This window comes from Urocitellus parryii, chromosome 12 (genome assembly GCF_045843805.1).
Source record: "Urocitellus parryii isolate mUroPar1 chromosome 12, mUroPar1.hap1, whole genome shotgun sequence".
NCBI classification, from domain to species: domain Eukaryota; kingdom Metazoa; phylum Chordata; class Mammalia; order Rodentia; family Sciuridae; genus Urocitellus; species Urocitellus parryii.
The window spans coordinates 19639724-19661651 of NC_135542.1; the positions used below are offsets into that span (position 1 = coordinate 19639724).

General features: G+C 42.9%; 1 protein-coding gene across 1 annotated transcript in view; it reads left to right on the forward strand.

The window, feature by feature from the left end:
• Positions 1-266: 266 nt before the first annotated feature.
• LOC144249709 (transmembrane protein 87B-like) overlaps positions 267-21928 on the forward strand; it is a 34701-nt gene continuing 13039 nt past the window's right edge. Inside the window, exons 1-8 of the mRNA XM_077791854.1 lie at positions 267-311; positions 3568-3661; positions 7896-7967; positions 9448-9556; positions 9646-9704; positions 10777-10880; positions 12789-12862; positions 20926-20999. Coding sequence (XP_077647980.1) covers positions 3587-3661; positions 7896-7967; positions 9448-9556; positions 9646-9704; positions 10777-10880; positions 12789-12862; positions 20926-20999 — 567 coding nt within the window. The 5' untranslated portion in view covers positions 267-311; positions 3568-3586. The remainder of the gene's footprint in view (positions 312-3567; positions 3662-7895; positions 7968-9447; positions 9557-9645; positions 9705-10776; positions 10881-12788; positions 12863-20925; positions 21000-21928) is intronic.

A 21928-nucleotide genomic window follows, 5' to 3' on the forward strand; every position in this document is an offset into this window, starting at 1 on the left:
GCTGAGCACTTTTGGAGCGAATTCTTCAGGAGACTATGGCTTCTCCATCCCTGAGGTTTCAAACGTCATTTGGCTTGGAGAAGAACTTTTAAAGAAAATCTGGCTAATTGTTCTGAGTTCAGACTGTAGTTGTTCAGAGCACACGTCTAACATCTTGGGTGGAAGGCCTTCAAGGTACACACAGTGAAGTACTTTCTTTTTTCCCCCTCAGCCCAAGGCTTATTGATATTCGCCGAGTTGATATCTGCAGTTAAGAGGATGTTGGCCCGCCTCCTGGTGATCATTGTGAGCTTGGGCTATGGTATTGTGAAGTAAGTAGTGGGGCATGGGAAACATACCCTGTCTCTTACCTAGTACACATTATGATCTTGGTGGAACTGGAACCTTCTCTGTATCATTATGCAAATCCCCAAGGGTAAAATCCGCAAGAAAATGGTTTTAAGAGACTTCCCGGACTGGGGCTGTAGCTTAGTGGTAGAACATTTGCCTAGCATACATAGGATCCTAGGTCCCATCCTCGGCCAAAAAAAGTAAAAAGATTCCCATGTGCTAGTTATTTTATGTTATTTTCAAATAAGTATTCTGAATTTGAATTCTAATAACTTTATAGTAGGTTAACAAAGTGTTAACTTGAAGGATGATGGAAAGTCTAAAATGATTCTTGAAGTTCAAGCCATTTTGTTTTCTAGCCAGTACAGAAAAGCTTTTAAAATCACATTTGAGTGTTATAGAGTTGATTAGACACCGTGTCAGCAGGATTTCTAATGAACCTGACCATTCCCTGAGGACCTCGCTAGCCTGGAGCCACCAGCAGGCCTTTCCTCTCAAGTCTGTAGCTTCCTGGGCATGAGTCGGGAGAACTCGTCCTCTTTATCCTCACTGCTCTTTTCAGACCATTGTTCTCCCTGCCTTCCTAAATTCTCTTACTCCCAGAAGCTCACGCCTTCAGATGGTCCCCTGGGTCCCCTGCTGCATCTTCTCAAGGTACTCTGTGGGCTGCCAGACTCCTGCCCTTCATCTTCCTCCCCAGCACCTCCCCTGCTGGAGTTTCCTGTGCTTCCTGGTCCTGGGCAGATGGGCTCACGCCCACCTCTCCTGCCCTTGGCTTCAGCTCCTCCCACAGCTGGTCTCCGTGGTCTTGTTCTAAACTTCACTGTCATGGTTAAGCGCACCCTCTTCATAGTTTTAATTTTGAACATATCTTTTCAACTGCCGTCTCCTCTTTCCTGTCTCTCATAAATTGGCTTCTGTTCTTTCTGTCCCCAGTGTGCCCTCTGACCTTTGGGCCCTAGCACCTTCAGTGTCCCTTTCCCTGAGTGTCCTCACTTGGCTTCTCTGGCTTAGCTTCCTTGGTCCCGCAGGGTTCTTGCCCCTGCTGCTGCCCTTTCTCTTGGTCGGCCTTCTCGACAGCAGCCCAGTCCAGCTGGGTAAGTCCAGTTTTGTGACTGTGTCAGGCTCACCCCTGCACAGGGACATCTGCCTGGGACGGCACTGGACTTCACTGCCCTGTGCACTTGAGCTACTGCTGGGGTCTCTCCTAGACCCCGTTGCAGAGCAGCTTCACCCCTCTTCTCAAGTCTCCACCTTCGCCCACCCCCTCACAGCTGCCCCTGGCTCTCTCCTAGCTGAGAGTCTTCTGCACTGTGGTTCTCAGGTCCTGGCTTGCTGGGACACCCACTACACGCACCTCTCTTGGCCGTGCACACATCTCTGCCCTGTGCCCCTGCAGCAGTTCCAGTTTCCCTGTCTTGATTTTCCTCCCCGGTTGGTCCCTCTGTTTCTACCATTTTTAAAAGCAAGGTCCCCAAATCCCCCCATGGCCCTCCCTGCTCCTACCTCACTTCTCGTCACCATGTGCTGTGCGACTTCTCCTGTGAGCATCCTGCACTTGTCACCCCAACTTCCCGTGTAATCTTGACATCCCCAGGGGAGGTTCTGCCCCCACTGATCCACTGAGACCCCTCTTGTCAGGTCACCATGATGTCCCCTTGCCTGTCCACGTGGCCCTGCTTAGGCTGGTCAGGGGTCCAGCTGTTAGCTTCTGTTTGAGCCCTGGCTTTGCTCAGTTTGCAGAGTGCCTCGGGAGTTCTGTCCTCAGTCGCTGGCTGTTCCTTCCTCGGCTCCCTTGCTGAGCCCCAGCCTTGGAGTGCCCACATTGGCCTTCCGACTCCAACTCCGCCTCCGCTCGATTTTGCCTTGGTCGGCCTCTTGACAAAATCCCAGCCTTGACAGGTCCAGCTTTCCCTCTGCACCGGGCTCCAGTGCTTCCTCCCCATCCAGACCTGTGCTCCTCCACCATCTCCCAGGACTCCATAGTGCATGCTGGGTGGCCCCCGGCCCTTCATCTTTTTTATAAAGCCACCTATTGTGGCCATTAGTATTTATTGCCTGCCCCCCTACACTCAAGTGTGAGTCCCCGGGGCAGGAGCCTTGCTGGTCTTGGGTCCTTGACTCTGAGCCCCAGTGCAGTCCTTAGCACGTGCTCAGTAACCTGCACCGAATGCCTGCTTGTGCGTGTGAGCTTGGGTTTCAGGGAGTTGAAAAGGCTGTAGGCAGGAGGCCTTTTTTTTCACTGGGGTCACTGAGATTCCTTCTCAAATGCTCTGTGTGGCCTGTACGGTAGACAGCATAGACCCCGTGGCCAGGGTCCGGCCCTGCAGTGCAGGTCTGGTTGTGAGCTTCAGCACCAGCAGTGTGTTGGAGCTTGGGTGGGGCGGGGCACAGGCCCTTGCTGAATAGCCCTCCACTGCTGGCTTCTCCTGTTGGACTCTCCACTCTGGTTTTCTGGTTGTAACTAGAAGATTCACTAAACTAGGTAAATAATTTTAAAGATTAATTATGGACTTTAATCTTTATTTAGATTTTATTTCAAAATGACTGCCTTATTTTTTTCAAAATCAGGTTTTATTCTGGTAGATTCAGAAAAGATTCAGAAAAGGGTTTTTTGTATTCTAAATGTATGTGCTGCAGTCAATTCTGACTTAAAAATGTCATGAAATGTTTTTTTTTCATATTATTGATTATAAAAAAACACTACCTTTGCATTTCTCTAGTTCATTGGTGTTTTACAAGTCAGAAATGTTATTTTTAATTTCTCAGTTTAAAGAATGAAGCTAGATTCTGTTAGTGCTCCTGTTCCAAGTGGCACAGGCAGAGATCAGAGGAAAGCCCTGGAGTCCATCTGTCCTCCAAGTCAGAAGAGCAGTGAGTGGCCTCCAGGCAGACCTGTCTCACAACAGTTTGTAGTAGGGGTCCTGCCAGTGGCCATTGGAAGTGGTCACTTAGCTTCTCAGTTTCCACAGCCTTCTGGTCCACTTGCAGAAACAGTATCCGATTGTGGTCATTGTGTTGCTTGAAGTTGAGCAGAGTCCTCTGGCACTCTGCTGTCCTCCAGCTGTGCTTCCCTGGCCTGTGCAGCTTCAGGTCCTACAGGAAGGGACCGATAGGAAGACCACTGCATCCTGGGACAGTGCCTCCCAGGCTGGGGCAGACTGAGCTGCTTAGAGGTGCCCTTCCCGTGTGCCATGCTCTCACGGCCTTCCCTTCCTCTGTCTCCCTTGGCTGTAGGCCACGTCTAGGAACCGTCATGCACCGAGTGATTGGACTGGGACTGCTCTACTTCATCTTTGCTGCTCTGGAGGGTGTGATGAGAGTCATTGGGGTAAGAACTGCATGATTCCCACTACCCCTTTTATTCTTTTTAATACTTATTTTGTTTTTTCAGTTGGACACAATAGTTTTTTGGTTTTTGTTTTTAATTTTGTTTATTTTTATGTGGTGCTGAGGATCAAACCCAGGGCCTCGAATGTGCTAGGCAAGTGCTCTACTGCTGAGCCACAACCCCAGCCCTCCCACCAACCCTTTATTATTGTTGCTGTGAAACATATTTTAGCTCCTGAGATGACTTTTTTTTAAGATCCCAGAAATTTTATTAAGACCCCAGCAGAGCTTTTTTCCCTGGGATATTTACCTTTTATGACATGATGTCCTCCTCAGAATCAGCTCTATCTCAGACTGTCCAGTGGTTCTTCATAAAGAACATTGTCTGTGCCATTTTCAATCTGCACACATTCATATCTTCCTTCATTCTGGATTTTAAGATGTGTCAAGTGGACAAAGTCAATGACACCCTCCAGGCATATCAGCATGACATCTCATCGCTTCCCTAAGTCTTACTGGTTGTGAGATTTCTCTGTCTCTTGTGGCTATTTTGGGGGTTCAGCAGGCCCCATTGTTAGGCCCAGGAGGTACGTTGAGAACAGAGACTTGAGCAACGTGGGCAGCAGTGCTGCTGGTGAGGAAGGGGTGATGTCTTCATCTGTGAGGACCTTTCCATGTCCCGCTTTGGCTTTTCTTAATACTCGACTGGGCTGGGTGATTAAGGTGACTGTACCCTACCTTGTGATGCCACCCAGAGTGACCTTTGGGTTAGATGTGTGAATCAGATCATTGTGCATAGGGGGGCGTGTGTGTGTCACCACAAAAAGCCTCTCTCACATACTGAATCTGACCCCAAAGCAGGACATCTGTCCAGTGAATGTCAAAGCCTCATTTCTCTTCCTCTCATGTGGTACATCCATACCTGTTAAATACACCTGCTCTTTTTTTCTTTTAGTAGATTTATTTTTTCATAATAATAATGAACTCTGAATTTACATTTATATAATTCACATGAAATTTTTCTTTGCTAAAAAGAAAATAGAAAAGATACCTATTCCACATTTAAGTGGCGCACATAAATTGCATTTCCTTAACCTTCTACCTAACATTTTAGTGACTGTTTTAAATATGACTCGTCAGGGTGAAGTCTTGGTTTGTGTTTGCCTCAGGTGCAGCCCTCCTTGTTTTACTTCCTGTGCCTCTTCACACAGTGGGGAGTCTGGTTCATTAGCAGTACTGGCTGGAGATTTGCTGAGAGGGAGGAGATTGGCAGCTTGGGACTCAGTGCTTTTTATTTGCTAGCCCATAATAGTTTTGCATTGCTATTATCAAGTGAGCTGGTGACCAGTTGACATTTGTTACTGCCAAACAGATCATTTTCACATGCTAAACACAGTTCTCTTAAGAGAGAAAATTTTTTATGTGACATCACACAGTGATAAAATAAACTGAATTGTTTTCCTTTATCAGATAATAATTGCTAAACTGTGATGAAACTTACATTCAGGCTTCCTTGTTTTTATCTTCCAGGGTTCTAACCACTTAGCTGTTGTCTTGGGTGACATTATTTTAGCAGTTATTGACTCCATTTTTGTGTGGTTCATATCCTTTACTGTGTCCTTCTAAAACAGTTTGTTGTATCATTAAAATCAGATTACTTTTAATTCGTAATAATGATAGGATGAAATGTGGTTATGAATTATTGTTATCTTAGTATATAAGTTTAGTTGAAGGTGAAGAAGTAATAACTCCCCAGATAAGGACTGTCTTTGTATTTTCTGTTTAATTCCACCAGAATTTAGATGCTTTGTGTGTACCTTGTACTGATAGGAAGAAGACTGTCCCTGCATCCCTAAAGAGGGGACAGATATATAACTAGCAGTAATACTGCAGTAGCAATTGCCTTTTTAGAGTGGTTAATATGAACAGAGGGAGGAGAAATTAATTCTGGCGTAAAACCAAGGAAGCCTTCATAGGAACAATAACACTGACTTTGAAACCGACAGGACAGGGGGCACTTATCAGGAGGACTGGGAAAGGCTTTCAGGAAGAAATGAGGGGAACAGATCGTAGGAAGAGAACAGTGGCAGACTGTCTGGGCAGCTTTCCTGCTGGGCACGTGTGTTGTGAATCGAGCAGGTGGGACAGAGGAAGGACAGCACGGGGTACAAGTCCCTCTAGCAGCTGCCGTGGAGAGCAGGAGAATCACGACAAGTGGGTGGCATGACTTGGGAGTGCTACGAGGTGACCTGGAAGAGGAGACAGGAAGTCTGGTCAGGAGTCACTTGCAGGGCCCTCAAGACCTACTAAGGGTCAGAAAGATGTAAGTCCAGCAGTATCGTTGCTAGAAATGGGTTCTCAAAGGTCTCAGGTGTATCCTTGGGGCTACTGGCAGCAGTGTGGCAGTTCTTGGGGTGGTGAAATTGGAGAATGAGCCAAAATGAAGGCGGTTTGGGCAGCCCAGGGTGTTCCTGGGAAGAGAGTTGGCAGTGCCAGCCCGGGCTAGACGCAGCTCTGAGGTGGAGTGCTGGGCCTGGTGTGCAGGAAGCCCTGGGTCCCACCCCGGCACTGCCAGAAGTACAAATAAAAACATCACAGCTTCGATTTGCAGAGGGGTCGAGCTGGAGCCAAGGGTCTGATCAGAAGTCGTGTGGTGGGAGAAGGAGGCAGCTGTGACATCACCCAAGGAGCATAGGCGGCCCAGTGAAGTAAGGAGCTGGGCTGGTGCCTCGCTGCAGGGGAAGACGAGGCTGAAAGGGGGAGCAGAGCTGAGGGAGGTGGCAGGGCAGGGGACCACCCTGGGGAGACAGACCTGTGCTGTTGAGATTGCCGTGCCACGTGCAGGGCTGGGAAGGGCAGGCATGGAGCAGGCTCTGGTGGAGGGGCTGCGGCATGTGGCAGCGGGGGCACTGTGGGGACAGTGGCAACTGGGTCCTGCAGGGACCTGAGTCATAGGTTAAGGGTGGAGATCCCTGTCTTTTTTTCCTCTGTGGTGAGACTGGGGGAAATGGGAGGAATTCTAGAGAAAATGTGGGCTGGTCAGAGCAGAGTTGAGGCTGTGCGTACCCTGGACGTGGTCTGTCTCTCCCACATTACATCCTTGTTGACACTGTCCTGGTTGATAGGTTTCATGTTTTACCGTGTTCTTTTTGTTTCCACTCTGTAACACTTTCATCTTTCGCCATTTAATTTTTTTTACTGTTTCCCTTGCATTCTTTTCATTTTCTCATCTGTTTCTCACAGGAAGGCCCAGAGGGCTTGAGCTTGCCTATGTCTCTTCCCTACAGGGAAGACCTCCTTCTCCCAGGTTTGCTGGAGGAGGGAGCCCTGCCCGTGGCTTCTCTGAGCCCCATGTGGGATGTTTTCTAAGCCTGGCCTGTCTATTCTTTAAAGTCCCTATTTGTGAACTCTAAGTGTTTTTGTAAACTATGTATTTGTGAACTTCCAAGTTGAAAAAACAACTCTGGACTTAATTCATTATCCTTTCTCTTCAAAGCAGTGGTTCTTGACCTTCTTTGAGTACTGGATCAGAAATGGCTTTGGAAATACCATGAAAGCCGTAGGAGCTCCCCACAGAACATGCCCCACTCCAGGAGCCCTGCCCACAGGGGCTGTTGCAGACTCCTGAATTATACTCACAGGCCCTCTGAGGTGCCTCGTTAAGAAATAGCACCCTCTGGGCTTGGGGCACACTCCTGCTACTTGGGAGGCTGAGACAGGAGCACTGCAAGTTCCAGGCTACCCTGGGCACTTACTTGAGGCCCTGTCTCAGTCTGTCTCAGGCCCTGCCAAAATGTGCTCATGGGTTCAACCCCCAGTACCAGGAGAAAGAAAACAGAAGTCCAGAAATTAGAATTGCCTTGATGAGAGGAAGGAAATCTAGTATCCATTTCTGCTGGATCCTGAACTCTTGAGGTTCGCCTTCAGATTGCTGTTGGCTAATTTCCACTATTAAAGCAGAAAGTCTGCTGTATGTATAAAACCAAAAACAGAACAGACCCCAGCGTATGTCCCCAATGATCACAGATGACAAATGAGAAGTAGGGCACGATAGACACAGAACTGAATGCTTCAACCAAAGACTTTGCTTCCTCTGAATCTGAGGAACTTACATGGCTACTCATGTAAGAATTTGACCCTCAAGGAAGACAGGAGAGCCGCAACTCTCCTAAGCCCAGCTTTTCTCATGTGTGCTCCCACTTTCTCTGCTATTGTGTTTTGCTGTTTTGCTGCAGGCGAGTGATTCTGACCTTGTCCTTCTGGCCAGCCTGCCTCTCTCCCTGCTCGACTCGGGCTTGTGCTGGTGGATATCCTTTCCTAGCACAAGCTGGGACCTCACTGGGGACAAGCCTGTTGCTCTTGCTGCTGCTTTCCTATCATGGGAGGAGTGGTTTATACTGTACCCCAAATAGCAGTGTGTTGGTAAGTGAAGGCTTAGGCAGCTTCCCTTTTACTTTTGATATTTTTATTCCCTGGTTTTTAAAAAACATTTCCAAATGATTAAACAAGGCCAGGTTTTTTCATCTTGTTGTTTAAGGAATAAAAGCATTTTTGTAAGTTCTAACAGTAGTTCTGGTGGACTGGGTTATGTTACTTTAGAAATTGATGTTCTTTGTAATATTCACCATTCAGGAACACTGAAAAGCAGTTTTGTAGCTTTACCAACTACTTTAGTTTTCATATGAAAACCAAGTTTTTGATTTATGAAATATTTAGAATTTAAAATAGGCATAAACGCTCCCTTCTAGTGCCCAGCTCTGCCCGGGCGGCAGTGTTCAGTTCACAAGCAACGCTGGCTGGTCTGCTCCAGAGGGAACCAGGGTCAAGGCAGAGATCTGGCTGCAATCCTTGCTTCTGAAAGGCGACATTACCTGAATCCAGGTTCAGAAATCCCTGCATTTGTGTTCTGGGAAAAGTCTGCTACAGAGAAGCCCCCTCCACACAGGACGTGAATGCCTAGCTGACCTCTTGTTATCTACTGGCCAGTCTGCACCAGATACTGTCTGGACCACACTTTAAGCCCTCTCCTTCCTGAGGGCCCTGAACTTTGACCCATAGCCCGAGCCTGCATAGCCCTCTGGAAGGCCTTCTCTCACCTGCTGACCTCAAGGAAATCCCCAGTCAAATCCAGTCCCACACCCACTCCTGTTCCCTTCTTGCTGGCCTCACCCTTCTCTGCCTGACCTTTGTGACTCTTAGAGACCTGTAGTCTTCTTCCTCCTGTACAGTCGCCCTCCCCTCTTTGGTAGTGTGTCCAGGAAGGTCTCCACCTACTGAAGATCTAGTTTATACTGCATACGTTTTTTTAATCTATAGAATGGAGCTGGTAGATGACCTAACTTCCCAATTGTGGTCTTTCAGGAAATAAAAGGAGAATAGACCAGAAAAAAAAAAAAAAAAAAAAAAGGAGAGAAGCAAACAGGCAAGCTTGAGCCAAACAGCACATCCAGGGGCATCTGTGGTGTGTCTGACCTGGGGTCTCAGCGTGCACAGCTTTCTCCTGGGCTGCACACATTTGGCTTGGAATGAGCATGAACCAGGTGTCTTTGCCAGCGGCTGTCTCTTGAAGTCTGTTCATTCTTCTCAGTTGTGGTGAATTTTGAAGCAAATTCTGTATAATATGTCAGGATTATATACTATTGGTTACAATCACATTTTCTGTGATAAAATTTCTTCAAATTTTAGGAACTGCCGTTTAGCACTATTAATTTTGGAATATATAAGATTCTTATTATGGTTTTTAGCTATTCATTACTATTTAAAATGTTTTCCCTTAACTATTCTCACATTTTTATAAGTTTGGCACAAACGATGAAGACCCTGAGGCTAAGAAAAAACACAGTGAAATTTTCCTTATATAGGCACTTTACAAATACTCTCATATTTGCTGTGTTGGGTAAGTGATTGACTTTTTCTCATTATGATAAAGCATTTCAATATTTCATGTTCTGTCCTCCAAAGGTGACTTTTTAATGTGTGTTTCAGCTTCCATAGTGTTTATGGTGTGGACAACCAAGACATTTAGAATTGCAAAATGCCAATCAGTAAGTAAATCTTCCTAGTTAAATTGCCATTAATTTTAGTTATACTATTTTGTGGAATTTTGAAGAATTTAGTTTGTTTACAAATAGAGGTAATTTTGATGGAAAATTTCCTTTTACTTTGAATGATATTGTATAGAATTACCAACACTTTACCTCTTTTAAATGAATCTGAAAAAGGAATTTCCCCTAAATCTCCTTTTTCTATCATGCTTTTTTCTAAACTTCTTATATATTTTCAAAAAGAATTTCCTTCCTGTAGTTTAAAATAATAGGAAAGGACTGTAGCTGTAACTCAGTGGTAGTGTTTGCCTGGGTTCATCCAAGCACAAAAAGTAATAAATAAATAAAAAGACAGGAAATTTTTTTCTCCTTGCATGCATACCATGAAGTTGGATGGGCTTTTGTCTTTTTTTTTTTTTTTTTTTTTTTGGTGCTTGGGATTGAATCCAGAGACCTGTGCATGCTAAGCCCACACTCTGCACTGAGTTACACAGCAGCCCAGGTCTGTGTCATGGTGGGCTGGAGTCCTTAAGCCGGGCGTGTGTCCGTGATGGTGTTTTCAATGTGAGCCTTCAGGAGCTGCTCCCAATGAGTGTTTTAGTTGGAAGAAAATGCCTTTCTCAGACTTGCAATGTGAAAGACCCTCTTTTAGGGGTCTCTTGAGATTTGGTGCTAGTCTCTAGTTCTGCATAAATAAGCACAAAGTGCCCCCTCAATCCTGAGCTGCTGCTGGCTTAAGGACAATGTAATGAAATAAGAGGTAACTTTTTTCTTTCTTCCCTCATCTTAATATTTTATACTCAAAGTTCTAAGTGTATTTTTAGGATCTTTTGTTTTCTAAATCTTTCTGTTCACCCTAAAATTTCATGGAAAGGCATGTTTGTAAGAGAAAGTAGCCCTTTATAAACACTTCAAACAATATAGGTTGCTTAAAAAATAGGCACTTATTTATTTGAAAGACTTACTTGTTGGAGAGATGCCATTAGTCCTCGTCATGGTGCTCTGTTTGGATGGGAAATCTGTATGTTTGTCAGAAAATTAACTTCTCCTGTTTGACGTGCTCTTCTTGTAGGACTGGATGGAACTCTGGGTGGATGAGGCCTTTTGGAGCTTCCTGTTCTCACTCATCCTTATTGTAATAATGTTTTTGTGGAGACCATCGGCAAATAATCAGAGGTACCTAGCATACGTAGTTGAAGTTGGCAGGCATTTGTTGACCCTTCCTAGAGTCAAAAACACTTTTAGAAACTGGGGAAGTAGTCTTTGCTTTTAAGCAATATATAGTCAAGTGGGGCGACAAACATAAAAAATTCGAGACAGTGAAATAAGAGGTGTGTAAACCAGTCTAGAGGGGAGAGGGACGAGGACGATACCAGGAGGAGGCATGCTGCTCCTTTAAGAAAGGAGCAGACGATGGAGGATTGAGCTGGGGAAGAATGTGCATCTTCTGGGTGGGGGAAGGCGAATCAGGCAGTTTGGTCAGAATTGAGGTTGAGTGTCTCCTCTTTCTTTTTTCTGTTTTCTCATGGTGCTGGGCTTGAACTCGGGCCCTCATGTGTGCTAGGCAAGTGCTCTATCACTGAGCTACAGCCCAGATGGAAGGTTGAGTATCTCTTATCCAACACGCTTGGGACAGGAATGTTTCAGATTTTGGATTTTTTCAATTATTAAGCATTTGCATAGATTTTACCAGTTGAACTTCCCTAACCTGATTATCTGAAATCCAAAATCTGAAACTTTCTGGAGCACTGACATGATGTTCAGAACATTTTTAGATCTTTGGATTTGGGGTGCCCCACCTGTGCTTGTAGGGGAGTAAAGCTGGAAAGGAAGGGTGGGACCAGAGTGGTGCAGGCTTCAGTGTCACCTTCAGAAACTCTGCCTTGGGCTGCAGTGATGGGAAGACCGCTTCCTGCCTCACCTCTCAGCCTTCGGAAACAACTATTATATTCCTTGTCTGTCCTTCAAGGAAAAAAGGAAAAAGTATGTGTGTTGCTCTCCCCCTTTTAAAAATGGCAGTCATACACACATGGCTCTGTTTCACACCTTTTTGTGTAAGACGTGTCTTTCCATGTTGTCATTTGTAGGTCCAGTACTTTTTGAAAGCTTTTTGTTACTGGGGATTGAACCCAGAGGTGCTTTACTACTAAGCCACATCCCTAGCCCTTTTTACTTTTTGTTACAGGGTCTCACTAAGTTGCTTAGGCTCTCACCGAGTTGCTGAGGCTGGCCTTGAACTTGTGATCCTCCTGCCTCAGCCTCCCAAGCCACTGGGACTGCAGGCATGTGCCATCATAGCTTACTACATTATTTTTTAAAGGCTCTATGGCATTCCACAATATGCCTACAGCAGTTTATATAAGCAGTTATTAGACATTTTGTCTTTAGACTCTTGCTGTTATCAAGAACAAGAATGCTGTTGGACATCTGTCTGGGTAAACTCTTGTTAGTGGAATGAATGGCAGGTGGAACTGTGATAGCTAGTACCAGAAGGTCTTGAGGAAAGGAGGCTTTGATTAATCACCATCAGCAGGATGTTTGCCTCCACAAAAGTGTGACTCCACCAGGGGTTTTATTTTCACCAGTCAGACTTTGTCTTCATTAGGGGACAAGCTGGAAAGCCGCAGGCAGGAAGGAGAACCTCGCGGGGAGACAGAAGTACTGCAGGGCATAACCTGCCTGAGCACATAGATTGTATAGATTGTGGAATTGCTTTCCAGAAAGATTTTATCCACTTCTGCTTTCACCAGCATAGCTTCACGGTGATTCTTGCTGACTCGAGAATAAAATAATTAAATTTTACATTTTTTATTAAAGAACCTTTCAAGATGTAGGGTTTTTTTTAATTAATTTACTTTTTTAAACCTTTATTTTATTTATTTATTTGTTTGTTTGTTTATTTATTTTTATGTGGTGCTGAGGATCGAACCCAGGACCTCCCACATACTAGGCGAATGCTCTACCACTAAGCCACAACCCCAGTCCCAAGATGTAGGTTTTTATATATAATGACTACTTTAGATATAAACTAAAAATTGAACAGGTTTAAGCACACTAGTGACACTATCCTCCTTCTTTATACAGATATGCATTTATGCCCTTAATAGATGATTCTGATGATGAAGTTGAAGAATTCATGGTAACGTCTGAAAATTTAAGTGAGTGTTATGTTTTCTCTTTAGGTGACGGTTGTACTTGCTGTAGCAGGTCAGATCCTTCCCTGATGTGATACACAGCCACATGCATCATTTTAAATTCTCCTGTAAATATTTGTAAACATCTACAGGAACCTTTTCTTATGATAGGCGCTCATAAAAAAAAAAGTCAGCGATTAAATTTGGGGATTGCCAAATGTAGCTGGAGCCTTTATTCCTTATTTGCACTTAAAGCATTACAGTGGGCACATGGTTCTCACATCGTGGTCCCAACATGTGGTGCTTAATCTGGAGAGGTGCTGGTCTTACGTGGTGGCTGGGTTTCTGTGCCTTGTTTCTTCTTGCTCTTTTAAAAGCATGCACACCTATTGTTTCCCAGTGATGTCCACAGCATGTCTAATATGGTTCCAGTACCATGTATTTTCTCTCTGTTGGTCTCCGCATTGCATTTTGCAGTCTGGTTTGTCTGCCATGTGCTCTAATGAAGCCCTCAATAAGGCAGCATCAAGGTGTAATTCAGATACTGAGAGTGACTCTACCTGTTCTGTCTTGCTTTCCTCCTGCTTTGATTTCTCTTATTAGTAACATTCTTTCTCATAATTTATTTTGATTCTTGCCTCCTTGTCCAAAATTCTTTGAAAATGCCTGGTCAGCAAACACCATGGCATGGCCAGCATGCTTCCAGTGCCCCTTCCTTTACCTCTTCTCATCTTCCTCTCACCAGCAACCCACTCTTTCATGGTTTTTTTGACCCTCCTGTTAAGAAAGTTCAGAAACCCAAAAAGCTTATTCACCATTAAATTATTATTATTAGAATTAATTAAATTATTAGTATTAGAATTCCATGCACTGAAGTTCCAGCTTCCGGAATGATGGGGTGAACTGTAGTGACACACCTTTGTGTTGATGTCTGACCAGTATCGACTCAGTGGACACTGACAACACGGAGCACTGGAAAGCACTGGAGAGCAACCAAACCCAGAGCAGAACCCGGGCAGTGGCCCTCTTCAGAGTCCCCATTGACAGAACCTGTCCTGACACATGGCCTCTGGGGACGCTGCCCTGCCCACGAAGGGGGAGTGGAGAGTGGAGAGTGGGGCTGTGCAATGCCTGAAGACCGCAGGGGGAACTCTGTGAAGGGGAGAGCACACGTCTCTCAAGCCTCCACTGATGCTGAACTGGGCCTGTGCTGAGCAGGACTCCAGGCTGCCAGAGAGGGAGGCTATTTGCCTGAGGAGTAGAGCAGAGATGTGGGGGTTGCCCACTGCGGCTTTCGAAAAGTGAATCTCAGCAAGTGAAAGGGCTTAGATGAACACCTTGGGCTTTCCTCGAAACCCCTGAACAAACCATGCTCTGGGATCTTCGGTATTCACCTAAAACTAAAGCAGAGCTGGAGAAAACCACCCTACTGAAATCTAGCGAGGTCAGTACAGGTCAGCGATCCATGGGAAGTTCAGGAGAGAGGGAACCTGGGAGAAAGGCATAGGCACGAGAGGAGAAGCGAGAACCAGAGCACTACAACTGAAGATCTAATGTCTGACGTCACTCGCTGGGTTGGATTAACAGGAGACGTGCAGGTTGGACGCACAGAAGGGAAGGGTGAACATTTGGAGACAGATCAAAAGACATAAACTGAAAATTAGAGAGAAAGGCTAGAAACAAAGTGAATGTGACCTGAGTGACCCGTGGCCTTATTGAACGTTCTGCACGTGCGTAACTGAGCTCCAGAGGAAGAGGGGATGGGGAATAAAAATATTTGAAAAAACACAGAAATGATTAATAACACTAACCTTGGATCGGCAAAGCTCTAATGAGAGGCACAGAGGAAGTGTTCAGAGACCTTAGAGGCAGACTACTGAAAACCAATACAGAGCTTTCAAAAGAATCCTTTGGAAGAAGGTACTTTACACCCAGAGACCGGTGACAGCAGACTGAAAATCTTGAAGACAGTGGAATGACATTTTTAAAGTAGTTTTAAAAAATTGCCAACCCAGGATTCTGTATTGACAAAAATATTTTTCAAAAATGAGAGTGAAAAAGGGTATTTTCAAGTAAATAAAGCTCTAAGAATTGGTCATCAGCAGAGCTGGCCTAAGAAAAATGCTAAGGGAAATTCCTTAGATTGAAGAGAAGTAGTATCAATTTAAAAACTAGCTATAAGAGAAACAGAAGGAAAAGTCAATTGATCTTTTGAAGCAAAAATAGTGAGGGTACATTGTGAGGTTTGTAAGATATGTGGAAGTAAAATATATGAATGTCACACGAAGGACAGGCTAGGTGTAAATGAAATCCACAATATGTTACAGTTTCTATGTGCAGAGTAGATTGCGATAAGTATGAAACATTTTGGAATCTTTGGAGCATCCAGTTAAAAAGCAGCCAACAGAAGGGATAGAACAGAATATTAAAACAACCCAAAAGAAAATAGGAAGGAAAAGACAGAAGGGACCAACATAAAACAAATTACAGTGTGGTTGATGTAAATCTAACTGTTTTAATAATTGCATTAAATGCAGGTGGACTGAATATTCAAGTTCAGAGATTGTTAAACTGTTCTTTAAAAAAAAAGTGAAATCAGGTTATGGGATATCTGTAGGAGATGCTTTAAAAGTGACACCTGGTTGTGAAAAGTGCATAAAGTGAAAAAAAGGTGTACAACGAAAACACTAAGCATGGGAGAGTCAGGGTGGGTTCTGATGAAGTAAACCTCAAGGCAGAACCACCAGGATTTTAAAAAGCATCTTTTCAGCCAGGCACAGTAGTGCACCCCTGTAATCCCAGTGACTCAGGAGGCTAAAGCAGGAGGATTGCAATTTTGATGCCATCATCAGCAACTTAGTGAGGCCCTGTCTCAAAATAAAAAAAATACTGGGGATGTAATTTAGCACCCCTGGGTTCAACCCCCAGTACCTAAACAAATAAAAGTTTAAAAGCATAATTTCTTAATGGTAAAATGTTGAATTTACCAAGAAGCCATATTTCACATATTTTAAAGTTACATAGACAAATTTGGTCATAATTATCTATTTGAACATTCCTTTTTCAGTCACTAATAATGCAAGTGGACATATCAGTTATGAGTTGAACAAAGCCTTAATTGACCTGTTCAAGTCCACATTGAACAAGATAGACTATAATATATGGCTTTGAAAAGTCTTTTCAATATTCCCACAAGGGCTGGTGGTTTAACTCAGCAGTAGAGCACTTGCCTATCATATGTAACGGCCTGGGTGCAGTCCCCAGCACAGCAAAAGCCGAAAATTCAAAGATTGCATTTCCGCAGAGAGGGAACTGTAACCATGATGGAATTAAACTAGGCACTATTGATAGTAGATACCTAAAAAGAATCCAACATTTGGAAGTTGGTAGCACGCTCCTGAGTAACTAACGGGTAGAAGGAATCACAAGTGCTAATCTAAAATGTTTTCTATTAAATGATAAAAATAGCATATCAAACTTTGTGGGACTAGTAAGTCCCCAGAAAACGGATGGCTTCAGTGGCTGGCAGTTTTTACTAAGAAAGGAAGCATGTAAGACTAGTGACTTGTATGTCTGAGAACTAAAAAAGTAAAAAAAGAAGGGCAGATCAACCTAGAGTAGTTAATGAAAAGGAAGGGAATTTGAAGGTTAAGCGCCTATATCATGAAATGGAAAGCAGGGAGAACAGAGGAAATCAACAGAGCCCTCCAAAGGGGCTTAGTAGAAATGGCATTTACTGCCATCTATTGTCAATGAGAGAGGAGGACAATAAATGCCAGTGTAGGGAGAGACTTCCAGTGTTGGGAGCAGTATTTGGGGTACACAGGTAATGTCACCACCAGCTCTGTGGTAGTCAGTGGGCACCTTGAATGGAATAGACAAAGTCCTTGAAAAAGAACACACAACAAAACTACCGTAATCTTAGTTCTAAACTTATGCCACCAATTCTGAGTAGCCCTTTATCAAAGAAATGTGGTTTATAATTTAAAATCTTCCTATAGAGTACTAGATCCCTGGTGAATCTTTCACATATTTCATTGAGGAAGAAATATTTCAATCCTATACAAACTCTAGGATGTAGAGAAGATGAGAAACTTTCCAATTTGTTTTATAAAGCCAGCGCAACTAAAGATGCCAAAATCTAACAAAGACATTACAAGAAAAAAATTACCAATATCATTGAGTAGAGACATTAAAATTCTTTAAAAATATTAATGAATAAAATCTAGCAAAGTATGGAAAGGCAATCATCATCAAGGGATCTTATCCCAGGGTTGTTAGCCTGTTTTAACATTTTGGAAATCACTTAGTGTAATTCATCATATTAAAAGAACGAAGAGGCCAAGTACAGTGTCGCTCACCTGTAATCCCAGCTCCTCAGGAGGCTAGGCAGGAGGATCGCCAAGTTCAAGGCCAGCCTTGGCCACTTAGTGAGGCCCTGTCTCAAAAAAGTGATAAAAGGAGCCAAGGAGTAGCTCAGTGGTAAAATGCCTCTGGATTCAATCCCCAGCACCAAAAAAGAAAGAAAAGTATCTCACTAGATGCAGATCTTATAAACCCCAACTCAACAAATTAATTTTGAAATGGCATGAAAAGACTATACAGTAGCCATACTCAGTGGTGAAACAGCCAGTGCTTTCCTCCCAGGCCGGCGAGCACAAGGGTGCTGGAGAGCGGGAAAAGCAGGGGTGCGAGGGAGTGTTGAGACTCCTTGTTTGTACACTTAGAAAACCCTGCAGCGTCTGTTCAAGTAGAGGAGAATCAGTAAGTGACGACACAAAATCTCACCAGTTGTTTTTCTGTATACTGACTGAAAGCAGGAAAGTTAAATCTTCAAAAATAAAATATTTAGGAACAAGTTTATTGAAAAAATGCAAAGAATCTCTGCACTGAAGACCACAAAATAATGCAGAAAGAAATTTTAGGATAAAGAAATACAGAGATCTAACACATCTATGAATTGGAACTTTTGATATTAAACTGTCAGTACACCAAACTGATAAGTAGATTCAGGGCAATCTGAGTCATAATTCTAGCTGACAAAAAAATAGACACAAAGGTTAAGCTGAGGGCTGGGGCTGGGGCTCAGTGGCAGAGCGCTTGCCTAGCATGTGTGAGTCACTGGGTGCCATCCTAGCACCACGTAAAAATAAACAAAGGCATTTGTCCATTTACAACTATAAAAATTAAAATGGGTTAAGCTGATTTTAAAATGCATATGGAAAAGCAAAAGACCTGAAGGAGCTTAAACCTTCTTGAGTCATGATGTGGATACACCTTGAAAACTCATTAAGTGAAAGAGACCAGTGACAGAAGTGAGCCCACCCACGGGTCAGTTGACTGGCCCAGGCATTGGGGCTTTTATAAGGAGAGGCAGTCTTTTCCACAGAAAGTGCTGGAACAACTGTTGGAACATATGGAGAAGTTACCTGGATGGCTAGCACGCATCTAACCATAATTAGTTCAAGGTGGATCACAGACCTAAGAGTAAATCATTAAATTATAAATCTTCCAGATAAAAACAGACGCTGTCTTCATGACCTTGGATGTGGTAATTTCTTAGTACACAAAAGACAGTAACCATAAAATTTTTAAAAATCAATAAAATAAGCTTCATTGAAATTAAAATTTTATGTTCATCAGTAGAAACTTAAGAAAATGAAAAGACTACCTATAGTGTGTGGGATAAAATATTCTCAATAGATGTATCTGACACCAAGTCATAAGGTAAGAATTCCTGCAAATCAGTCAAAGAAAACCCACGTTGTAAACAGGGACAGGAGACTTGAATGGACATTTCACCAGAGAAGACAGCAGTAGCATTAAGGTACAGGTACTCCATGTCCTTGTCACCAGGGAAACACAGCTCATGCTGTAATACGATGCCACCACACCTCCCTTAGAGGGCTGAAAATACAAGGCCAGCAGCAGCTGGGTGTCTCCTGCACCACTAAAAGGAAGGGAAGGGGGGAAGAGTACTCCAGAAGCAGCCCCACGGTTTCTTAAAAGCCCAAACTTAGAGCTGTCAGGCAGTCCAGCCATTCCACTCCAAGAGGAAATGAACCAGGTGTCCACAGAAGGACAGGACTGTTTACAGCCACTTGATTATTCCTCATCATCCAAAGCTGGGAATAACAGACCTCTATCAACAGGTGAATGGATGAAGATACTGGGCTGGGGATGTGGCTCAAGTGGTAATGCGCTCGCCTGGCCTGCGAGGGGCGCTGGGTTTGATCCTCAGCACCACATAAAAATAAAATAAAGATGTTGTGTCCACTGAAAACTAAAAAATAAATATTAAAAAATTCTCTCTCTTTAAAAAAAAAAAGAAAGCAATTCAATACTATCCAGTAACAAAAGAAATTCAATACTATCCAGTAACATTCTATACAGGAGTGAATCTAAGAACTTTACATTGCACAAAAATACCCAAATCCAAAAGAGCATAGATGATAGTTCTGTATATGACATTATAGGAGAGGCAAAAGGAGCCACGTGATCGTCTCAGAACAGGATTGCTAGGATTGATTGGAAAGGAACATAAAGAACCTTTTGTGATGTATTCAATGTCTTGATTGGGATGGTAGTTACATAAAGGTATGTGTTTGTCAAACCTCTTTAGTCTGTACACTTAAAATTTGTGTATTGTTATATTATAAGTGTACTTCAATTTTTAGGGATTAGCATATTGTACCTCTTAAAGAAATGCTAGAATTTACAGTGCCCCATGGAAACATTTTTTAGATTCTAGAACTTCATCTTATTTCATTATATCATCTTACACTGTTTTTTTATTAATATATTTTTTAGTTGTCGATGGACTTTTTTTTTTTTTAATGTGGTACTGAGAATCGAACCTAGTACCTCACACATGCTAGGCAAGTGCTCTACCACTGAGCTACAACTCCCCCAACTTACACTATAGATCTCACAATAATGTACCAATTGTCCTAGATTATGGAGAAGCAATATTTGTAAATTACTGTAATAACAAATGTGAATACTTACTGGGCATAAGTAAGTATTTGTGTGTCAGGTACTTTTTATGTGCTAAGTTGTGTAATGCTCCCAGAATTCTATGAGAGAGAGACATTGTAATCTCCATTTTAGAGTTGGAAACACCAAGTCATCGCTTTACCCAAGGTTACATAAGAAGAGCCAGATTATAAGTGAGCCAGTTTAGTTCAAGATCCAAGCTCTTGACCTTTGCCACACTGAAACTGCTGACATAAAGAAGAATCTAGGTCATATATGAACAAAATGTTTTTCTTCCTCATCTTATTTCTACCGTAAGCATGTTCCAACAACTTATTTATCAGCAAAGTAAAAATACCCAAATGTGTGTTTTATTCTTGAACATGATGCTGCAGATTCTACAGACTTCCAAGTCCGGAAACTGAAGTGAATTTACAGGAAATAATGCAAGCGTGTGCGCGTTGCACTCTAAAGCTAGGCTTCAGACTAGTAACTTGTACTGGTTGTTCTGATGAACAGTTGTCAAAAACCCAGCCTGGAGGACACCTTGAAGTGAAATCCGCCCGGGCAGAGGTCACACCATGAGGCCTCACTCATAGGAGAAAGCTAGAAAGGCTGGTCCTGCAAGGGTGGAGAGTGGGCTGATGTTGCTGGAGGGAAGGGGAGATTGTGGACGGCTGGTTAACAGGTGCAAACTACAGGCAGGTGGAAGGAGTTCCAGAGGGCCTGCAGTTGGCCACAGTCACTTCGTGTTTCACAGTGGCTAGAAGAGAGGATACCAGTGTGTCCAGCAAAGAAATAGTGACTGTCTGAGAGCACAGATGTACTTGTCACTCTAGCCGATCACAAATTATACAAGTGTATTGAAATGTCCCAGCCACCCATAAATATACATTATCTTTATATCAATTTTTTAAAACTATTAACTTTTTCCATACCTCTTTCCTATATCTTCAAATGGCATAGTAAAGCTAGCACTCTGCTCAGAGTTTCCACTGCTAACTTTCCTTTAGGGGAAAAAATCCTTTTTCTTAATGGGTTATTAAATGTGAAGTAATAAAGGAAAATATTATTTTATAATTTACATGTATGTATAATGTTTCTCTTCACAGCTGAAGGAATAAAATTAAGAGCCTCAAAAACTGTTTCCAATGGAGCAGCTAAACCTGCTACTTCTGATAATTTTGTGAGTATAGTATGTATTTAATAGAATCTCAGTCTTTAATGCTTCAGAATCTGTGAGTGTGCTATTCATTGATTCTCAGAACAGTTTCAACCATGGTTTTTGATGTAACTGTTACCATATGGCAATACTAGTTGAGGCCCGTAACTCTGATACTTGTCAAAAGTGCTTTCCTGGGGCCAGCAGCAATGAGCATCACCTGGAGCTTTTAGAAATTCAGAGTCTCAGGCCTGCCCCAGACCTGCAATGCTGAATCTGCTTTCTAACAAGATTCCATGACTGATTTTTTACATTAAAGATTGAGAAGTAGGGGCTGGAAATGTGGCTCAGTCAGCAGTATGCTTGCCTGGCATGCGCGGAGTGGTGGGTTCGATCCTCAGCACCACATAAAAATAAAAATAAAGATGTTGTGTCCACCGAAAACTAAAAAAAAAAAAAAAAAAAAAAAAAAAAAGATTGAGAAGCTTTTTGTAATTATAGGTTGTGTTGACTTTTCAGTGTATTAAAGTGATTCTTGAATCCATCTTTTTTTAACATTTATTTTTTAGAAGTAGTTGGACACAATACCTTTATTTTGTTTATTTATTTTTTTATGTGGTGCTGAGGATTGAACTCAGGGCCTTGTACATGCTAGACGATTGCTGTACCACTGAGCCACAATCCTAGACCCTCTTGAATCCATCTTAATATTAATAGCATGTGTTATCTGTTGGGAAAAGAATTGTGTGTTATATGCAGTTAGCAAAATCAATAGATTTTTTTTAAAATGAACTATGGAAGTTTGAATAAAATGGTATGATATATAATAGGGATATTTTGTGCATAAAAGTAATGATTTTGAAGATAAGCAGGTTTACACTCTTAGAATTATATTGGCTACAGATAATACTATGTAAAAAAGTGCATATGCATATAAATTCTAATAGGACAGA